Source organism: Chiloscyllium punctatum, chromosome 1 (assembly GCF_047496795.1).
Source record: "Chiloscyllium punctatum isolate Juve2018m chromosome 1, sChiPun1.3, whole genome shotgun sequence".
NCBI lineage: Eukaryota > Metazoa > Chordata > Chondrichthyes > Orectolobiformes > Hemiscylliidae > Chiloscyllium > Chiloscyllium punctatum.
In genome coordinates, this window is record NC_092739.1 from 113,177,044 (window position 1) to 113,196,546 (window position 19,503).

General features: G+C 41.2%; 1 protein-coding gene across 4 annotated transcripts in view; it reads right to left on the reverse strand.

Moving 5' to 3' along the window:
* Positions 1 to 5,733: 5,733 nt before the first annotated feature.
* The window catches only part of LOC140478857 (tropomyosin alpha-4 chain-like), a 114,698-nt gene continuing 100,928 nt past the window's right edge, over positions 5,734 to 19,503 (reverse strand). For all 4 annotated transcript variants that reach the window (XM_072572405.1, XM_072572397.1, XM_072572424.1 and 1 more), the window contains 3 exons: positions 19,304 to 19,366; positions 18,531 to 18,600; positions 5,734 to 6,851 (listed from right to left, as the gene is read on the reverse strand). In XM_072572405.1, coding sequence (XP_072428506.1) covers positions 6,769 to 6,851; positions 18,531 to 18,600; positions 19,304 to 19,366 — 216 coding nt within the window. In that variant the 3' untranslated portion in view covers positions 5,734 to 6,768. The remainder of the gene's footprint in view (positions 6,852 to 18,530; positions 18,601 to 19,303; positions 19,367 to 19,503) is intronic.

The window sequence follows — 19,503 nt, forward strand, 5'->3', positions numbered from 1 at the left end:
AAAGCAGGGCATACCATGTTCAAATTCCATGCCAATCCATCAATCTTTGCCATGTTTTTCAACAAATCATGAAGGTAACGCAGATTAGGATTCCTACTTTGAGTAGTCCAAGCTGTATGCTATTTCAAACTGCTGAACGTGCCTTATGCAGATGAAATACCAAATACCCTGCAGATGGAGGTTATTCTACTGAACTCTGTAAACATTACTATGGAGGTAGTGAGACACTTGGTTTTGACAAGACATATCTTGCAGCAAATGATATGACTGTTTGAAGATTGTGCTGCGTCGGAAGAAATACCAGCAAGAATGGCAGAGAAATAAAAAAAACATTTTGTTGAAAGTGTGGGCAGTTTACCAGTGATTACATTGTGCAGTTTAAACAGTTGTCACTAAAATGGCAATTATGGGGACAAATTGGATGAAAATCTATTGGATTTTACACGTTAGTCCAGGGGTGGGGAACCTGCGGCTTTTTAGGCCATTGTGTGTGGCCTTTTGAATCCAAATTTTGCAGAACAAATATTTTGTTTTTTATTAATATGTTTTTTTTGCCCTTTATTATTTTTATTTTAATCTTAAAATGAATGTATTTAAAATATCAGAGAGTAAAAGAAAATTAGTAGTTAGATTTTTACAAAATAATGTGAATTTTGAAGAATATATAATTGAAGTTTCTTGGATGTGGCCTTATTAGATTACAACTAACATAATGCAGCCTTCCAACATGAAAAAGTTTCCCACCTCTGCATTAAGTCTATGGGATAATCCACATCACTGAAGCTGTGATGGGAAGAGTGAGTGCAGACGTGAGGGTATTTTGGGGCAATGGACTGTACATTCGCAAGAGAGGTAATATCAGGGAGAACACAAGTGATGAGAAATGAACTCCCATGTACAAGGTGTGCACTTGCTCAAGGAGAATCAGGTGGAAGTTCATATTAAACAACATTTATAGAATGCAATGAGGGAATTCACAAACCAAGGAAGTCAGCAGAGCCAAGCAAAACTCATGATTCTGATATAAAACAATCCCCAGCTCGACCGGTGTTTGTTTACAGACAATACTGAGAAAACAGACATTTAGAGGAAGTGACAAAGCTGGAATCAAAGGCTCAGCAGAAACACATGAGTAACTAGAGGCAAAGAATAAACAAACAAGATCACAATAAAGATGTTCACAAATTAGATGGAAGGCATAGATAGTAGTGGGAGTGAGAATGCTGCCGATGCATATGTCTATGCTAAGTTGAAAATTTATCCCGAAAGTTTTAATAATATAGAAGAAAGGACTGCAGATGCTTGGGATCTGAAACAAAAACAGAAATTACAGGAGAAACTCAACAGGTGTGGAAGCATCTGTGGAGAGAAAGCAGAGTTAATGCATTGAGTCCAACGACCATTCTTCAGAACGTAAACGTCTGAACCTGCTGCCAGATCGATGGAGTTTCTCCAATGATTTCTGTTCTTGTTTGAAGTTTTAATAATAGAAGTTCCAATAGAAGTAGTGGGTAATATTGTTAGCCATGGGGGTTAATACAGGGTCCAGTGTAGCAATGATAGTGGTGGCTTTCGACAAAGTCAATTTGGCTCATTTACCTGTTAGAAACAGGAAACGAATGTATTAGTTACACAGGGGATGGTATTAACCTTACTGGAAAATTGAAGGTTAGGTGCAACTTCAAAGCTGAGCCATGTGTGTATGATGTAGATTATACAAAGTATGCAATACTGGGTAGAACTTGGTTGTAAGTAATTCCTTTAAAGTGGGAGCATCTGGGCAGGTTAGTAAATCTGAGATCAACAATGAAAAGTGGATATAGTACGTATGTTTTGGAGAAGCAATTGAAGTTTTTCAATGGGCAGTTAGATAAGTTATAGAACTGTAGAGCCATAGAGTTTTACAGCATTGAATGAGACCCTTTGGCCAAACATGTCTGTACAAGTCATCAAGCACCTATCTACTTGGAATGTCTAATGTGGAAACAGGCTATTTAGCCCAACAAGTCCACACTGACTCTTCGAAGACTAGCCCACCCAGACCCTTCCCTGTTACTCTACATTTACCCCATACCAATGCACCTAACCTACACATCCCTGAACACTATAGAAAATTTAGCACATCTTTGGATTGTGGGAGGAAACCGGAGCACCCGGAGGGAACCCATACAGACAGGGGGAGAATGTGCAAACTCCACACAGTCGTCTGAGGCTGGAATCGAACCCAGGTCTCTGGTGCTGTGAGGCAGCTGTGTTAACCACTGAGCTGCCTCATACTGTAATTCCATTTCCCAGCACTTGGCTTTGTACGCTATGGTGATTCAAACACTTGTGTAAATGCTTCTTAAATGGTGTGATGGTCCTGCTTCCACCATCCTTCCAGGCAGTGCATTCCAGATACACAGCACCCTCTGGGTATAAAAATTGTTCCTTAAATTCCATATAATCCTCCAGCTCTTTATTTTAGATCTACAGCCACAGATTATTGATCGTTTTTCATAATTTTCTACACCTCAATCAGGACCTTCTTTGCTCTAAGGGAAATTACCTCAGCCTATCTAATTCTTCTTCATAGCTGAAATTGCTTCAGTCCAGGCAGCATCCTGGAATGTCCTTTACACCCTGAGTACATTAAAACACGCCTCCTGCAGTGCAGGGACCAGAGCCTCAGCTGTGGCCTAATACCTTATAAAGCTCCATCATAAACTCCCTGCTCTTATAGTCAATACCTTGACTAATAAAGACAAGTATCCTATACTTGAGTTTTTGGAGCTTGAAAGGGTTCAGAAAATATTAACAAGGATGTTGCCAGGGTTGGAGTGTTTGAGCTATACAGGGAGGCTGGGGCTATCTTCCCTGTAGAATCAGAGGCTGAGGGGTGACCTTACAGAGGTTTATAAAATCATGAAGGGCACAGATAGGGCAAGTAGGAGGCTACAGTTTTACTGATCAGTGGCACAGATCCCTGCGGTGACACTTTATCATTTCATGAGTCTGGGTGATATTCACATGCCTGCTATAAGCAGTGATATGATTCCAGCATCTCCCCTTATTTTTCCATTAGCCACTCACTGGTCTCTCCTGTCATTCACATTATCTAGTCTTTGCTGCTTTGTATGGGGTGATTTATTTCCTTGTCCATTTAGTATTGCTGCTTCCCTAACCTGGAGTCATACACTGCACTTTGAATAAACCCGTGGTTAGTACCTCTGAGGTACTTATCACTGTCTCATTACAAGCATTAGTTAGAGACAAAAGAAAACTGCAGATGCTGGAATCAAAGGTAGACAAGCAGGAGGCTGGAAGAGCCAGGCAGCATCAGGTGGGGAAGTCAATGATTCAGATTCAACCCTTATAAAGTCAGGGGATGAGGAGGGAGGTTGTCTGAAATTGAAGAACACAATGTTTAGGTATCCAGGCTGTAGGCTGCCCCGACAGAAGATAAGGTGTTGTTCCTCCAATTTTCAGTTTGATTCTTTGTGGCAATGGAGTAGGCCAAGCATTGTCATGTCAGAAAGGGAGTGGCTGGGGGAATTGAAACGGGCAGTGAGTGGGAGGTCCAGTCAGCCTCTGCAGGCCCAGCTGCGATGCTCGGCGAGACATGTCCCGAGTTTACATTTGGTCTCCCTGATGTAGAGAAGACTACATTGGGAGCACCTGATTCAGCAAACTAGATTGGAGGAGAGAGAGGTTTTGCATCTTTTCCTGTTGCAGGGGAAGGTACCTGAGGTTTTGTGGGGAGATTGGTGCAAAGCAAGGACTGTCAAAGCGAATGGTACTTGTGGAAATCACAGAGGGGTGCAGAGAGGAAGATGTTCTTGGTGGAAATGTTTGAAAATGATACATTGGATGTGGAGAATAGTGGGATGGTAGGTGGGAGATAGGAGCAGTAGAACAGGGAATGGAGGTGGCGTGGTGGGGGCTCTCTGGATGATAAGGGAAAAGCACATTGTTCAAAATAGGTCGACATCTAGGATGCTTGGGAGTGGAATATTTCCTCATTTGAGATGCAGCAGAGGCAGAAAAAAATGGGGGAACAGGATGGAGTTCTTTCAGGATACTGAGTGGGAAGAGGTGTAGACATAGTAGTTATGGAAGTCTGTGGGTTTATGGTAAACATCCTTCTGTAGTCAATTGCCAATGATAGAAATGGAGGTCGAGAAAGGGGAGGGAGGTGTCAGATATGGACCAAGTGAATTTAACAGCAGGGTGGAAATCGTGGGTGAAGTTGATGAACTGCTCCAGTTCAGCCTGAGTGCAAGATGCTGCACTAATGTAGTATTCAATGTAAAGGCAGAAGAGTTGGGCACAAAATGATTGATGAGTGAAGGGTGGTAGATGTTATCTATATTGACTTTAGCAAGGTCTTTGACAATGTCCCTCATTTCAGGCTGACACAAAAGGTGAAGGTACAAGATCTGCAGTGAGCTGCTAAGATGGATACAGACCTGGCTTCGTCATAGAAAATGGGAGTATAGTTGTGGAAGGGTGTTTATTTGACTGGATGTTTGTGATCACTGGTGTTATTCAGGGATTAGTGCTGGGACCCCTGGTATTTTTAAAACACTGAAGGCATATTAGGCATGAGAGATCTGACAAACTTGGTTTGTTTTCACTTGAATATCAAATATTGAGAGGATGACACAATAGACATTTTACAAAATGAGAGACATGGATAGTTGGAGTCTTTCTCCCAGGGTGGAAATGTTAATTGTATGGGGAACATAGGTTTATGGTAAAGGTTTAAAAGGATCTTTTCTAAAAAAAAAGAGGGTGGTAAGTACCTAGAGGTGATACAATAGCACCTTGATACATACACGAATAGGGGAAAGAGGAATATATGGACAGCAGAGGCATAAGACTTTTCATCTTGAAAGGCAAATGTTGGTGCAGGCTTGGGAGACTGAAGGGCCTATTCCTGCACTTACTGTTCTTTGTTATTGGTGAAAGCATTAGGGTTAAGATTAGCTTCAATGAATAACAAGTTCCTCAAAGACATGCAAGGTGTGAGGTTTGTATGCTTCTGTATAATTTATTTTTAATGTTTGGTTTTTGAAAATAGTGGCTATGGACTGTGTGGTTGAGGGAACTTCATGATTGATTTGGTGATTTGAATCGGTTTCTTTTACTGATGGCAAGAATGGTATCAATGAAGGGTCATTTTTTCTTCTTATAACTGGCTGAAAATAGATTTGGTGATTTAATGCTGCCATGACCTATTTATGCTTTTCTTGTTTAGCTCAATAGAAGCAAGAGTTTATTTTAAATGGAATAGTCATCTGTACATTCACCTCAAAGACATTCGCCAAAGTGGGAAGGTGGAACTCCACAGCATCGGAACCGAATGCTTGCAGAGGAAAATACCACAAGTCACAAAAATAAAACCTTGTTTTAAACGTGGAAAAACAAATGCCTGAATGTACAATCAGGCACTCCACTTTCAACTATCTGGTTAATTATCATCTTCTGTGTCATAAATGAGACTCGGGACTCTGATACAAATGAAAGCTTGAACTCACTTTGTATGGCTCATTAGGAATCAACAGCCATGGCTCCTACCTGGCCCTAAAGCACCAGTAGTGACAGCTGGAACCTGCCATCCAATCCATCACAACAGGGAAAGAATGAAAGCTGCAGGATGATGAAAATGGGTGCCTGTCCTCAGGGAGATGTTGTTTGAATGATTTCCAGGAGACAGCATACTCAGGATTTTAAAAACACCACACAAGACAATTTTATTCCAAAGTTTAATAAACCGTACAAATAAAGAGCTTACACAGATAATTGCATAGGATAAAGTTGAATTCCAAGGACATTCATAGGGAGAAGGAACAGTTACATAACAGAAGGGTAAATGCTTGTTAAAATTCCCATTCTGTGCTCAAGACCTTTAAATCTGTGACAAAAATGTACATATTTTCACAAGCCCATATATTAAGGGTAGAAAAGGTTTACAATGTCATGGTGGCATTTCCAATTTATCAAAAAAAATTTGCAAGTCATTAGATTTCTCAGTAGAGATATCTAGTGATTTCCATCATATGTTACAAATAGTAACCTTGGGTCAGAATGACACAATGACAATGTCCATCAACAATTGCCAGTGTGGTCCCGATATCAGAAATCAGGCCTTTGTAACATCCTTACAAGCTTTGAGTTTATCCATGTTTCAAATTGAGACAAACAACTTTCAATAAGCTAACCAAAAGCCACAGATTTCTAAACTGCAGCAGAATAAAACTCCGGGGGTTGTGGGGGCGGGGGGGGGAGCAAAAGTGGTGTGCATTCTTTTGACTTTTCCATAATGTTATCCAGCATAAAGTCAGAGATGTCTCAGTACATCCACTTTTGGTGACAGCTCTTCAGATCAAAATACTATGGTTTAAATCCGACTCAAAAATCAAAGCTTGCCAAGAATGGAAGGCCATCAAACAGAGAACAGAAAGAAAAAGCTAATACACAGTTAAACAGCTATCATGTTTATGGCATAAATGTCAAGGTCTGCCCAGTTCACTGGAATGGAGAGGGCAGAGCAGTCAAAGAGAAAATAAACGTTCCAATGCTGCAGTTAAAGGTTTGAACAAAAGACATCCCCCATGAAATTTATTGGATTCAATACAAATGTTGAGCCTATATTAATTTGTTGTTCTAAACCCCATGTTGTGTTTCACCCCTTGGCTGGTGATTTGCAGTGTTTACACAGAAGACGCTGTTGTACCATGGGCACTTGTGGCATGTAAAGCTTTATTTTTCCCCCAGTTAGAATTATTATAAGTGGCTCAGATCCACTAGAGTCTGCTCAAGCACCTGATGAATGCCCACATTCTCTTCTTTTGCTTGGGCCAGTTTTTCTATTGGTTCATGGAAAAAGAAAAATGAGAATTTAGAATTTAAATAAAAACTGAACAGTCTTCATTTATGTCTAATTTTAACTGAACTGTTGCAAAATCAATAATGTAAACCACCATTTCATTACACACACACGGATTAATTTAACAACTTTAAAACATTTTCAACATTACAACATTCATTTGCTTAATTATGAATTTGCCAACTCCAATACAGCATTTTAAAACTTTTCAAATTTAACTTAGTTTATACCTCAAGAATTCTCCTCCAACTCGTTTCTTCCCCTTAAATGCACCATACAAGGTTACCCTCTGCAAATATAGCATTATATCGCCACTACCCCCAACTCTATAGTCTAAATGAAGTTGTGATTGAGCTAAAACATTTAAGCTAGGCAGTATATACACTTTTGTTATTCCTTGATTTCCCAGATGTAAACTAGATTTAAAATGCAGTATTTATATAGTGTCTGCATTTTACACAACACACGGAGTGTTGTGCAAAATGCACTGAATTAAGATAAATTTTACAGCTAATGTAAACCTCCCAAATACATTGATTTTGTTTTTTTTCCAAAAGTTATTGAATAGTGGTGGCTAGTTTCCATTTTATTTCCTGTACCACATCTACATTCACTGTGCTGGGAATAGTATTGCATTCAAGAAAAACACAAGTTGACAAAGGCAGAATTAATCCAAATCTTTCTGCAAATCATGTGAGATTAAATATCTATGCACATTAAAACTTTCATATGAAGAGACATGCAAAAACAAAGCTATGTGTAGGTATGGAACAGAAAGAAGTGTTAACATTCATTTAAAAAAATTATCAGGCAAGACAACAGAGAGCAGGCTTTTTGACAAGTCTTCAGAGTAAAGAAAGTCAGTTGTTAAGTTCATTCAGGACAACCCTCAGTTCACTACTGAGGAGACGATTTCTCGCTACCTCCTGACGGAAGCGCTCTATTGAAACAGCATCAGTGACAGCAAATTGAAAGAAGAGAGAGTGGTGTTAGTCATGTGGAACAGATCACCTGGATAACAGGTTTAAACCATTCACATGAAAGAACGAAGTAACAAAACACATACGTACCAAGAAAAGCACTTAAAGTTAAAAAAAAAGAATAGTCTAATGAAACACAGTATTTGGAAAATAGCTTTGAGAAAGTTTTAAGCAGTAAACTTTGTTCCTCTGCAATCCTTTGAAATTAATATGGTCTATAAGACAAGTACAAGGTGTTATTCATGAGGTACACAAACCCACAGCTGTTCCATCGAGTTTGACTTTTGAGTCAGACTGAGGGATAATTGACAGAGGAAAAAAAAGAGAGAAAAGTGACAGAGAAAGAGAGAACAACTCTGAAGCATACTGGATCAATGTAATTTATAAACTCAGTAAATCTTTCAATCCCAAGGATGCAAACATTAATCTTTTTTTCCTCTGCATTAATGCCCTGCTTTGCATCACCTTCATTTCAAGGGATTGTTTCACTGTGCTAATCACTAAATGGTTCAGTGGTTAAGATTCAGTTCAACTGCACCACAAACAATGGGCAAAATTTACAGTTACAGCTTATATTACAATAGGGCATTCTTATCAGTACAAAGGCAAACCAAAGACTGCTACAATTATTTTAAATAAAACCAGTAGGACTGATGCTAAAATGAAAACAAAATCTACTTAAACACTGATATCTTTAAAGCAGTAGTACAAGAAAAAAGCATTAATCCAACAAGATGAATTCAACACAGCTTCTAGTCTCTAGATATTCTGCCCAAACTGGCATGGATTTGCTTTGCTTAAAGTCAGTTTTATCTTGTACAAATCAACCTATACATTTGAACACCCTTTCCTTTTTCGTTTTGTTAAATGTACAAATTACTACATGCAGAGAAAAGCAGCAGCAATGTCATTCTATAAATAGTGGCAAAAAGGCTCAGTAGTTAGCACTGCAGCCTCACAGCACCAGGGACCTGCGTTCGATTCCACCCTCAGGGGAATGTTTGGAGTTTGTAAATTCTCTCAGTGTCTGCACGGGTTTCCTCCGAGTGCTCCATTTCCCACCCAAAGATATGCAGGTTAGGTGGATTGGCCATGCTAAATTACCCATAATATCCAGGGATGGGTAGATTATGTGGATTAGCCATGGGCAAAAAAGGGTCACAGTGATAGGGTGGGATGCTCTTTGAAGGGTCAGTGTGGACTCAATGGGCTGAATGGCCTGGTCCCACATTGTAGAGATTCGATTAAATGTATTACAGGACTGAACTTTTTTTTATTATTAGATTCTGTACAGTATGGAAACAGACCCTTCAGCCCAACAACTCCACACCAACCGTCCGAAGAATAAAACAACCCAGACCCACCCCCCCCAACCCTGCATTAAGCCCTGACTAATGCACTTCATAGTATGGACAATTAACATGACCTGCACATCTTTGGATGGTGGAAGGAAACCAGAGCACCAGAGTCTCCCTGTGACAACATGGGTTTAATGTGCAAACTCCATAAAGTCACCAGAGACTGGAATCAAATCCACATCCCTGGTGCTGTGAGGCAGCAGTGCTAACCACTGAGCCACCATGCCACCCCTAAAACTTAGCTTGAGCAATGTCCAAATATGGGAGATCAGCTAGACAGCGAAATAAGACAAAGAAATGAGAGGTGAACTTTTAAATTTGTCCACGGAATGTGTGGATCACAGGTATTTTTCTGACCATACCAATCTTCAACGGCCCTCAAGGTGGTGGTGATTTCTAATCTTGAATTTTAATGGCATATAATGCTTTCACAATTTTCCACCTCCAAGGTTAATAATTACAGCATCCACACTTTGTCTTTTGCGCCATCATCTCCTGACCACCAAAAAGAGAATAAACCCAGGATTCAAGAGAAATTGTAGAGACCAAACTAAACAGATCTCTTTGCATTTAAGTTTCTAAGCAAGAACCAAAACAAATAATGATAACTGGATGATGATAGGTAAAAGTGAGGACAGCAGATGCTGGAAACCAGACTTTAGATCAGAATCGTGCTGGAAAAGCACAGCACCCCGCTACCCTGCATTAAGAATCCAAGGAGCAGGGAAAAAAAAAAAAAATCGATGAAGGGCTTTTGCCCGAAATGTCGATTTTCCTGCAACTGGATGATAATGCTTAGTGTACAAACAGAAATACATTTTTCTATTTTACTTGCTATCATTTTAACATGCTTTGATTCAAAAGGCTAATTAATATCCTACGCAAGTTTAAATGACAACTCAAAAAAACACCATTTTACTCTCATGAGCAGAGAAATAGTGGCTGTGGCAAGGCAGAGCAGGTAAAGAAAAGGATTATACACAACAGGAGATATTACAGCAAGTTTGTTAATTTACTATTGGTAGAGAAATCTTAAATATGGTAGGTGAGTTTTACAATTGTTTTAATGAATAAACATACAGATGGATATGGATAGGTTATGAAAACGGGGTTAAAATCTCAATTGCAAAAACACAAAAGTTATCAGTTTTGATCAGAAGAACAGAAAGGCAAATTATTAGCTAACTGAAGAGAAATTTCAAAATGCTGTGGCTCAGATCTGTGCTTGATTCACACAAAGTTACTATGCAGGTGCATCAGGTAACATGGAAGGCAAATGGAATATTGGCATTTATTGCTGAAGGAATGGAGCATAAAAGTTCAGAAGCTTCAACTGGGGCATTCACAAGACTGCACTTGGAGGACTGCATACAGTTTTGGTCCTCTTATTTGAGGAAGAATGCAATTACATTAGAGGCAGTTCAGAGAAGGTTCACTAAATTAATCCAAAAGATGAAATGCTTGTTTTACAGAGGAGAGATTGAGCTGTTTACAGCATACATGGGAGACTTCAGAAGAAATGAGAGGAGATCTGATTGAGGCATTCAAAATGCTAAAGAGGATTGCCAAAATAGACATAGAGCAGATGGTTCTCCTTGTGAACAATCTAGAATGAGGGGTCATAGTTTTAGTATAAGGGATGGGAGATTAAAAAACAAAAGAGGAGGAAGATTTGACACTTCAGAACTGAATAAATTTAAGGAGAGATCAAATTTTTAAATAGCAATGGGGTTGAAGGAATGAGCAGGAAAGGGGAATTAAGGTTGAGAGGTGATCACCCATGATCATAGTAAAATTTGTTTGTTGGGGGAGGGGGGGGGGGGGCAGGTTCAAAAAGGTTGAATTGCCCACTTCTGCTTGTCCTTCTGTTTTATGTGAAATGTAGCCACTAATTTATAGTCGGCTAATTCAGTGGGTATTAGAAGGGTCTGGGAATCTTGAAAGGAGGATAATTGCAGAAACTTGCATCGCATTTAGAAAGAACACTTTGATAAGTACTTGCAATGCTATAACCTACAGATCTATAAGCCTCAAACTGCTCACTAGGATTAAGATGGATTTTTCTTTCTTGGCTAGCACAGATTCAACAGACCAACTTGTGGAATGTTTCAGAGAACCCATGCAATTTAAAATTAAGTTGAACAAATCCAATACCCACCCCCCTCTTTTTCAAAGGCAAACACCATAAAATTAACAGTAACAGGTTGTGGTGCTGGAAAAGCACAGCAGGTCAAGCAGCATCCGAGGATGTAGCTTGTAATGCAATAAGTAGATGAAGGTTGGGGGGGGGGGGGGGGGGGGGGGGGGGTGATTGTGATAGGTCAGAGGGGAGGGTGCAGCAGATAGGTGGGAAGGAAGATGGACAGGTAAGACAGTTCAAGAGGGCAGTGCCTAGTTGCAGGATTGGATCTGGGATAAGGTTTTTTTTTGGGGGGGAGAGGAGAGGTGGAAAAAAAAAGTACGTGTAGATGAGGAAATTGGTGAAATGGACGTTAATACTGTGTTGGAGTGTTCCAAGGCAGAAGATGAAGTGTTCTTCCTCCAGGCTTTGAATGGTTTGGACTTGGTGGAGGAGTCGTCGGACTTGCATGCCCTTGGTGGAGCGAGGAGAGTTGAAATGGTCAGCCACAGGGCAGTGGGGTTGTTTAGTGCACGTGTCCCAGAGATGTTCTCTGAAACATTTCACAAGTTGGCGTCCTGTCTCCCCAGCATACAGGAGACCACATCAAGAGCAACTGACAGAGCAGATGAGGTGTTTGGATGTTCAATAAAGTCTCCGCCTGATTTGGAAGGATGCTTTGGATGGAGGGGAGCAGGGAGGTGTGGCCAGAGGTTTTACATCTCTTGCACTGGCAGGGGAAGGTTCTGGGAGTGGAGGGTGGGGACCTAACGAGGGAGTTGCTGAGGGAATGGTCGCTGGGGAATGCAGATAGGGGTGGGGAGGACAATATATCTCTCTGGTGGTGTGGTCTGACTGTAAGTGACAGAAATGGCAGAGGATAATGCATTGCAGCTGGAGATAGGTGGGGTGGAAGGTGATGATCAGGTGGTTCTGTCCTTGTTTGAGGGGTGAAGTTCAAGGGCAGAGGTGTAGGAAGTGGAGGAGATGCACTGGATGGCATTGCGGACCCGGTAGGAGGGGAAATAGCTGTCCTTGAAATAGGTGGACATCTGGGATGCTCTGGAGTGAAGTGCTTTTAGTGAGAGCAGATGTGGTAGAGATGGAGGAATTGGGAGGAAGGGATAGTGTTTTTACAGGAGGGCGGGTGGGAGAAGGTGTAGTCCAGATAGCTGTGGGAGTCGGTTGGTTTCAAATACATGTCAGTATTGAGTTGGGTGCCTGAAAAGGAGATGGAGGGGTTCAGAAAGGGAAGGGAGGGGTCTGCGATAGCCCAGGTGAACTTGAAGTCAGGGTGGTAGCTGTTAAAGTTGATGAATTGTTCAACCTCCTCATGGGAGCATGAGGTGGCACCGATACAGTCAGTCAATGTAGCGGAGGAAAAGGTAAGGAAAGGTGCCAGTGTAATTGTGAAAGATAGAGTGTTCCATGTGCCCGAAGAGGCAGGCACAACTGGCGCCCATGCAAGTGCCAATGACTATCCCTTCGGTTTGAAGGGAAAGGATTCAAAAGAGAAGTTGTTGAGGGCAAGGAACAGTTCAGTCAATCGAATGAATGTCGATGGAGGGTTACTGTTTGGGTCAGTGGGAGAGGGAGAGTGAGTGAGTGAGTGAGTTTGGAGGCCTTTGTCATGGCGGGTGGACGTGCACTGGGACTGGATGTCCACGGTGAAGATGAGGTATGGAGGGCTGGGAACTGAAAGTAATAGAGGAAGTGGAGGGCGTGGGTGGTGTCCTGAATGAATGACGGGAGTTCCTGCACCAAAGGGAGACAGGGCGGTATCAAGGTATGAGGAACAAAGCTCGGTGGGGCAGGAGCAAGCGGAGACGTTGGGTTGACCGGGGCAGTCAGGTTTGTGAATTTTGGGTAACAGGTAGAACCGGGTGGTGTGCAGTTCCAGGACTATGAGGTTAGAGGCTGTGGATGGAAAATCCCCCGAGGTGATGAGGTTGTGGATGGGCTGGGAGATGATGGTTTTGTGATGGGAGGTGAGGTTGTGTTCGTGGGGGGCAGTACGAGGTGGTGTCTGAGTTGGCGTCTGGCTTCAGCAGTGTACAGGTCGGTGCGCCAAACTACCACTGCCACCCCTCCCCCCCCGTCCGCTGGTTTCATGCTACAGTTGGGGTTGGAGTGGAGGGAGTGGATGGCAGCATTTCACAAGGGTGAGGGGGTGGACAGGTTGAGCCGGTCAATATTATGGCAGCAGTTGGAGAAAAAGAGATTGAGGATGGGTAACAGACCAGTATGGGGTGTCCAAGTGCATGCAGTATGTTGGAAGGCGTCCTCAGAGATGGGTAGGAGTCCCGATGGAAAAAGTGAACATAGAACTGGAGGCAGAAATATTTGATGTCGCGATGTGTGTGAAATTATTGAACTGGGAGTGTAGGAGGCTTCTAACTGAGTGTTGTTTTATAGTCTTCTCTGTACAATATTAAACCAATTAATGAATGAGTTACAAAAAGCAAAACACAGGGAAAAAACTACAAGAATTTAGAAAAATAAACAAAAATCTTGAGGATATCTGGAGCTGAGGGCAAGTTTAACTAGTGGAAACTCAGACCAAATGTATGCATGCTTGGTGCAGTGAAACAGGCATCAGACAGCTGGGGCTGGGGAGCAGAGTCAGGGAAACTACATCATGGTTCTACAATCTTCTGAGCCAAATATCAGGAAACAATTCACACAGGTTACAATTTGTACCCTTGACCTGATTTTTAGACTACTGTAAACAGGAGGGTGTTGACTCAGCAAATGGAGAGAAGAATTTTACAAAGACATCAAATAACAAAAAACCTGAATGATAAGTGAATCTTTTTAAAAATTAAGCTATGAGATGTGGGTGTTGCTGACTGGGCCAGCATTTACTGCCTGTCCCTAGTTAGCCTTGAGGAGATCCTGGTGAGCTACCTTCTTAATAATGCACTTAGGGAGGGAGGTTCTAGAATTTTAAGCTAGCAACACTAAAGGAACAGCAATATATTCTCAAGTCCAGGTGGTGAGTGTCATTCCTGCCCTTGTCCTTCTAGATGGTACAGTCATGGTTCAAAAGGTGCTGTCTGAAGAACTTCAGTGAATTAGTGCAGTCCACCTTGTGAATGGCACTGCTGGTGCTGAGCATCAGTGATGGAGGGAGGGGATGTTGGGGAATGTTGGCAGGCTGCTTTGTCCTGGATGATGTCAAGATTCTTGAGGGTTGTTGAAGCTGCACTCATCCAGGGAAGTGGAGAAGATGTCATCACACTGGTAGATGGTAGACTGGCTTTGGGTAGTCAGGAGATGAGTTACTCACTGCAAGATTCCAAGCCTCTGCTTTTGTCATAAAAAAGACCAAGAAGGATCACTGGCAAGTGAGAGAGACTCAATTGGTTTCTTGGCTCAAGGGGCATCAACCCATATTAAGTAAAGGATAAGGCAAGAGGCAGACCACTGAACTACCACAGACAGCACAGAGACTGAACCCATGCAGGTGGCATCACTCTGCACCACACACTTAGCCATCTCCCCAGCTAACCTAAGTATGAGCATTGGCTATAGCTCAGCAGACAAACATGTCCCCTCTCCCTCCAGTAATGAAGTGAAAACATTTAATTTTAACTGGCATCCACTAGAATTTATTAAAATGCAAGTTCACTTAATGAAATTGTTCCTTTGCATTCAGTCAGTTGTTGAGACGATTGCGAGGTTTTTGGTGACATATTTGTAATCATGCCTCCTGATCAGTTCACAGTTTCCACTCAAACTTCGCAGAACTGTACACATGCCATCCCTAATTTCCCTTGATAAGGTGGCAACTCCAGGACAGTTAAGAAGGTGCAACAAATGTTAACCTTGCCAGTGATAACCACATTCCAAGAATAAAAACAAATTCAGCTGCACTGCAGGCTTCATGAGACAAGTTTAAAATTTCATTTTAAAACAAAGCTCATTTTCTCATCCCTCTTGCTCAGAGGATGGTGGTGGAATCTATTATCTTTTCTGACCCTGCAATCCAACAGCCTGTCTTAAGTCCACAATTTCATAACACCCTTCTCAATAAAAACTGCTCATCACCTTCACAACTAAATATACAAATTAATCATTCCTGGAAGGAATGATATTAAGTGTCTCTTCAACAAGAAACACAACAAATCCTCACCTCCATCTTAAAATGTGTCCCCCAGTTCTAATCTGCTCTATTAGGGGGAAACATCACGTAGCATCTACACTTCAGAATCTTATTTGCTTTAAGATCACTGCTCACCCTTCTAAACTCCAGGGAGTACAGACCTAATCTGCTCAACCCTTCCTCATGTGACAAACCCTTCCTTCACCAATCAGATGAATGCAAGTATATCCTTTCAAGACGACTATAACTGTACACTGTACTCAAAGTGCAGTCTCACCAACACACCGTACAAATGTAATAACACTTCCTATTTTAGTTATTTTTTTGTTAGATTAATTTTTAGATACATAGTCAGTGACAACATTCACCCATGAATAATTCCAGCAGAACATTATAGATTATGAAGCTCAGAAACCATGGACCAAGGGGACAAGTGGCAGAACAGATTGCCAGCTGGCTTTATGGCAGAAGACAGAGTATGTGAATAAACAGTGGCAGAAAGTGGGAAGTAGTGTCCGATAAGGATCTGAACTGCAGTCATCGAATGCAATTCTGAACAGTAAAAATTCAATGCTGAAGTCAAAAATCTAAATTCATGAATGAGAAAATGGGGAAGGTAATTAATACTGAAGAGGACTGCAACTAATGGCAGAAGGTCGCTAAAACTTGCAGAATACGCAACTAATTTGCAAACAAGGTTCAAAACAGACAGGTAGGAACAACAGGGTAGTCAGGTAACTTGGGATATGCAAGTCTAGGAGAGGTAAAGGAACAACAGGATCTCAAAGTCTAAATTCCTAAACATGTTAATAAGGTCATTTCAAAAAGGAGACCAAGCATTAGGCTCAATTTCAATAGGATACAATAAAAACGTAGCAAGTTATGCTCAATCTACATCAAACCACACGAGTGCCGCATGCAGTTCTGATCACCCCATACTATAAAAAAGTTATGGAGGCACTTTTGGGTGCAGAGGGAATCACAGGGCAGGGCATGCGTGGGTATACTTATCAGGGTAGGAATGACAGGCTCGTCTCTTTTCTCCTGGAAAAAGACAGATGACCTTTAAAATTATGGAAGGGTTTGACACAGTGAATCCAGACTCCTTTTATGGAAGAACCTAACTTCAGGCTAAGAGAGTCACAGACATTTCAAGAGCAAACCTAAATTCGTTGACCAAAAATTGACGATAATAACTACAAGGCAAATTATATAAATGCATTTAAGGAGAAATTAGACAGGCTCGAGGGAGGAAGGAATTAGTGGTTACAACAGATGTAGATTGAAAGGTTACTTGACAGGAGGATAAAAACCAGCATGGATCAATATGCTATGATTCCCTGTTGTCTATCGTGTTACCTTTTGGAAAGACAGTAGTATTCAGTCACTCTTCTTTTTTTCCCCCTTTTAAAAACTACACCAGTCAAAACCTCAGGGAAATAATCCACCTTTTTAGTATTCTCTAAACGGTCTGGTCAAGTCAGCACTCACAAGTGAGTGTCTCAAGGACAATTCAGAATGGCAAATGTGGACCTTTATCAGAGATGTCACCTTCCAAGGCTACTTTGTTTTTTTAAGAATAAAAAAGCTTGACCCTGATCTACCCAATGAGAGTCATAGAGATGTAAAGCATGGAAACAGACCCTTCGGTCCAACTTGTCCATGCCGACCAGATATCCCAACCTAAATCTAGTCCCACCTGCCAGCACCCGACCCATATCCATATTCATATGCCCATCCAAATGCCTCTTAAATGTTGCAATTGTATCAGCCTTCACCACTTCCTCTGGCATCCTATTCCACACATGCACCACACTCTGCATGAAAACGATGCATCTTAGGTCTTTTTTATATTTTTTCCCTCTCACCCTAAACCTATGCCCTCTAGTTCTGGTCTCCCCGACCCCAGGGAAAAGACTTTGTCTATTTACCTATCCATGCCCCTCATAAATTTTGCAAATCTCTATAAAGGTTACCCCTCAGTCTCTGACGCTTCAGGGAAAACAGCCCCAGCCTGTTCAGCCTCTCCCTATAGCTCAGATCCTCCAACCCTGGCAACATCCTTGTAAATCTTTTCTGGACCCTTTCAAGTTTCACAATATCTTTCCAATAGGAAGGAACCCGAATTGCACGCAATATTCCAACAGTGGCCTAACCAATGTCCTGTACAGCCGCAGCATGACCTCTCAAACCCCTATACTCAATACTCTGACCAATAAACTAAACATACTAAATGCCTTCTTCACTATCCTATCTATCTGTGACTCCACTTTCAAGGATTTATGAACCTGCACTCCAAGGTCTCTTTTTTCAGCAACACTCCCTAGGACCTTACCATTAAGCGTATAAGTCCTGCTAAGGTTTGCTTTCCCAAAACGCAGCACCTCACATTTATCTGAATTAAACTCTATCTGCCACTCCTCAGCCCATTGGCCCATCTGATCAAGATCACGTTGTAATCTGAGGTAACCTTCTTCGCTGTCCACTACAACTCCAATTTTGGTGTCATCTGCAAACTTATAACTGTACCTCTTATGCTCACATCCAAACCATTTATGTAAATGACGAAAAGTAGGGGACCCAGCACCGATCCTTGTGGCACTCCACTGGTCACAGGCCTCCAGTCTGAAAAACAACCCTCCACCACCACCCTCTTGTCTTCTATCTTTGAGCCAGTTCTGTATCCAAATAGCGAGTTCTCCCTGTATTCCATGGGATCTAACCTTGCTAACCAGTCTCCCACGGGGAACCTTGTTGAACGCCTTAGCACAAGATAAAACTGGTCTCAAATTAATTTTTACTTTTATCATTTCTTTCTTCCCTTTTTCAAAACTACACCAGAAGTAGTCAAAAGAGGGATTTACTATATTTAACTGTAAGCTTAAATTCCAAAGTCATGTTAACCAAATGATGCAATAAAGACTTTTTCCCCCACCATCCCACCTTACATACCAAAACACAGGATAATTCCTGAGTGTACCCCTTTAGAAGTACTGCATTTTGGACTTTCCCACTCCAGAACCAATATCAGTTCATTAATCCGATGCAGAAGAAAACAGGGGAATGTAACAAGAAAATTGGCGTAATTAACAATTACCTTCCAAATCATCCACTGTCTTCTCCAGTTTTGCTACAGATCTTTCAGCAAACTCAGCTCTAGTTTCTGCCTGTAAAAGGATCATTAAAGGACATTGCTTTAGTGCGCTTTCACCTGCTCCTCTATCACAAACTGATTCACTGCATGCCCTAAAGAGATAAATTCACTTTTTAGCTGCAACTTTATTGCTGTCAATTTTAATCATTTGCAACTGTCCGTAACAACAGGAATGAATGACATACATAATCTGAAAACCCATTCCTCAAAATCTACTGAAAAAGGGACTTCACATTCACAGCTCATTGCCAATTCCATGCGACCAAAGAGATCACTACATTTCACGTAACACTGCGATATTTTTTGAAACTTCATTCTATAGCTTTGCACTAATACTTTAGTATCTATAAGAATAAGACATTTCCCCGCTCTCACCCCCTTCATCATTTCTAATGTAATTTTAGCAAGTCCCAAGCCATTGCTAAAGAGGGTGATGAAAGGAGATTACTTGGTTAAAGCAGTACTTATCTAAACCGGAAGGACAATAATTCAATATTTTATAAAGCTAATAGCTGATAACAGATAGTGTGGCAGCATTTGGGCTCCAAATTGTTATCAGATTTACTGCTGGAAATGCACATGGGACCAAGACACTGAGCTCAGAGATGCCCAAGAATATGGTTGGAACAAAAAAAAAGTGGAGGCTAGAAATCCATCCCACTTCAATATTATTCCCAAACTGAAATTGAATTACGTTAGAAACACTTGTCACTCACCTCTTTTAGTTTATCTGTTAGCAGCCTGATTTCTTCTTCATATTTATCTTCTTTCAAAGCATACTGGGATAAGGTTTTTTTTTAAAGAAAAGAAGTTATATGTCTCTCACACTACATTTGATTTTTACATTGATAGAAATCAGCACAGTACTTAATAAATTTCATACAAGTTAGAAGTAGTTCCTAATTAAGGGATAGGA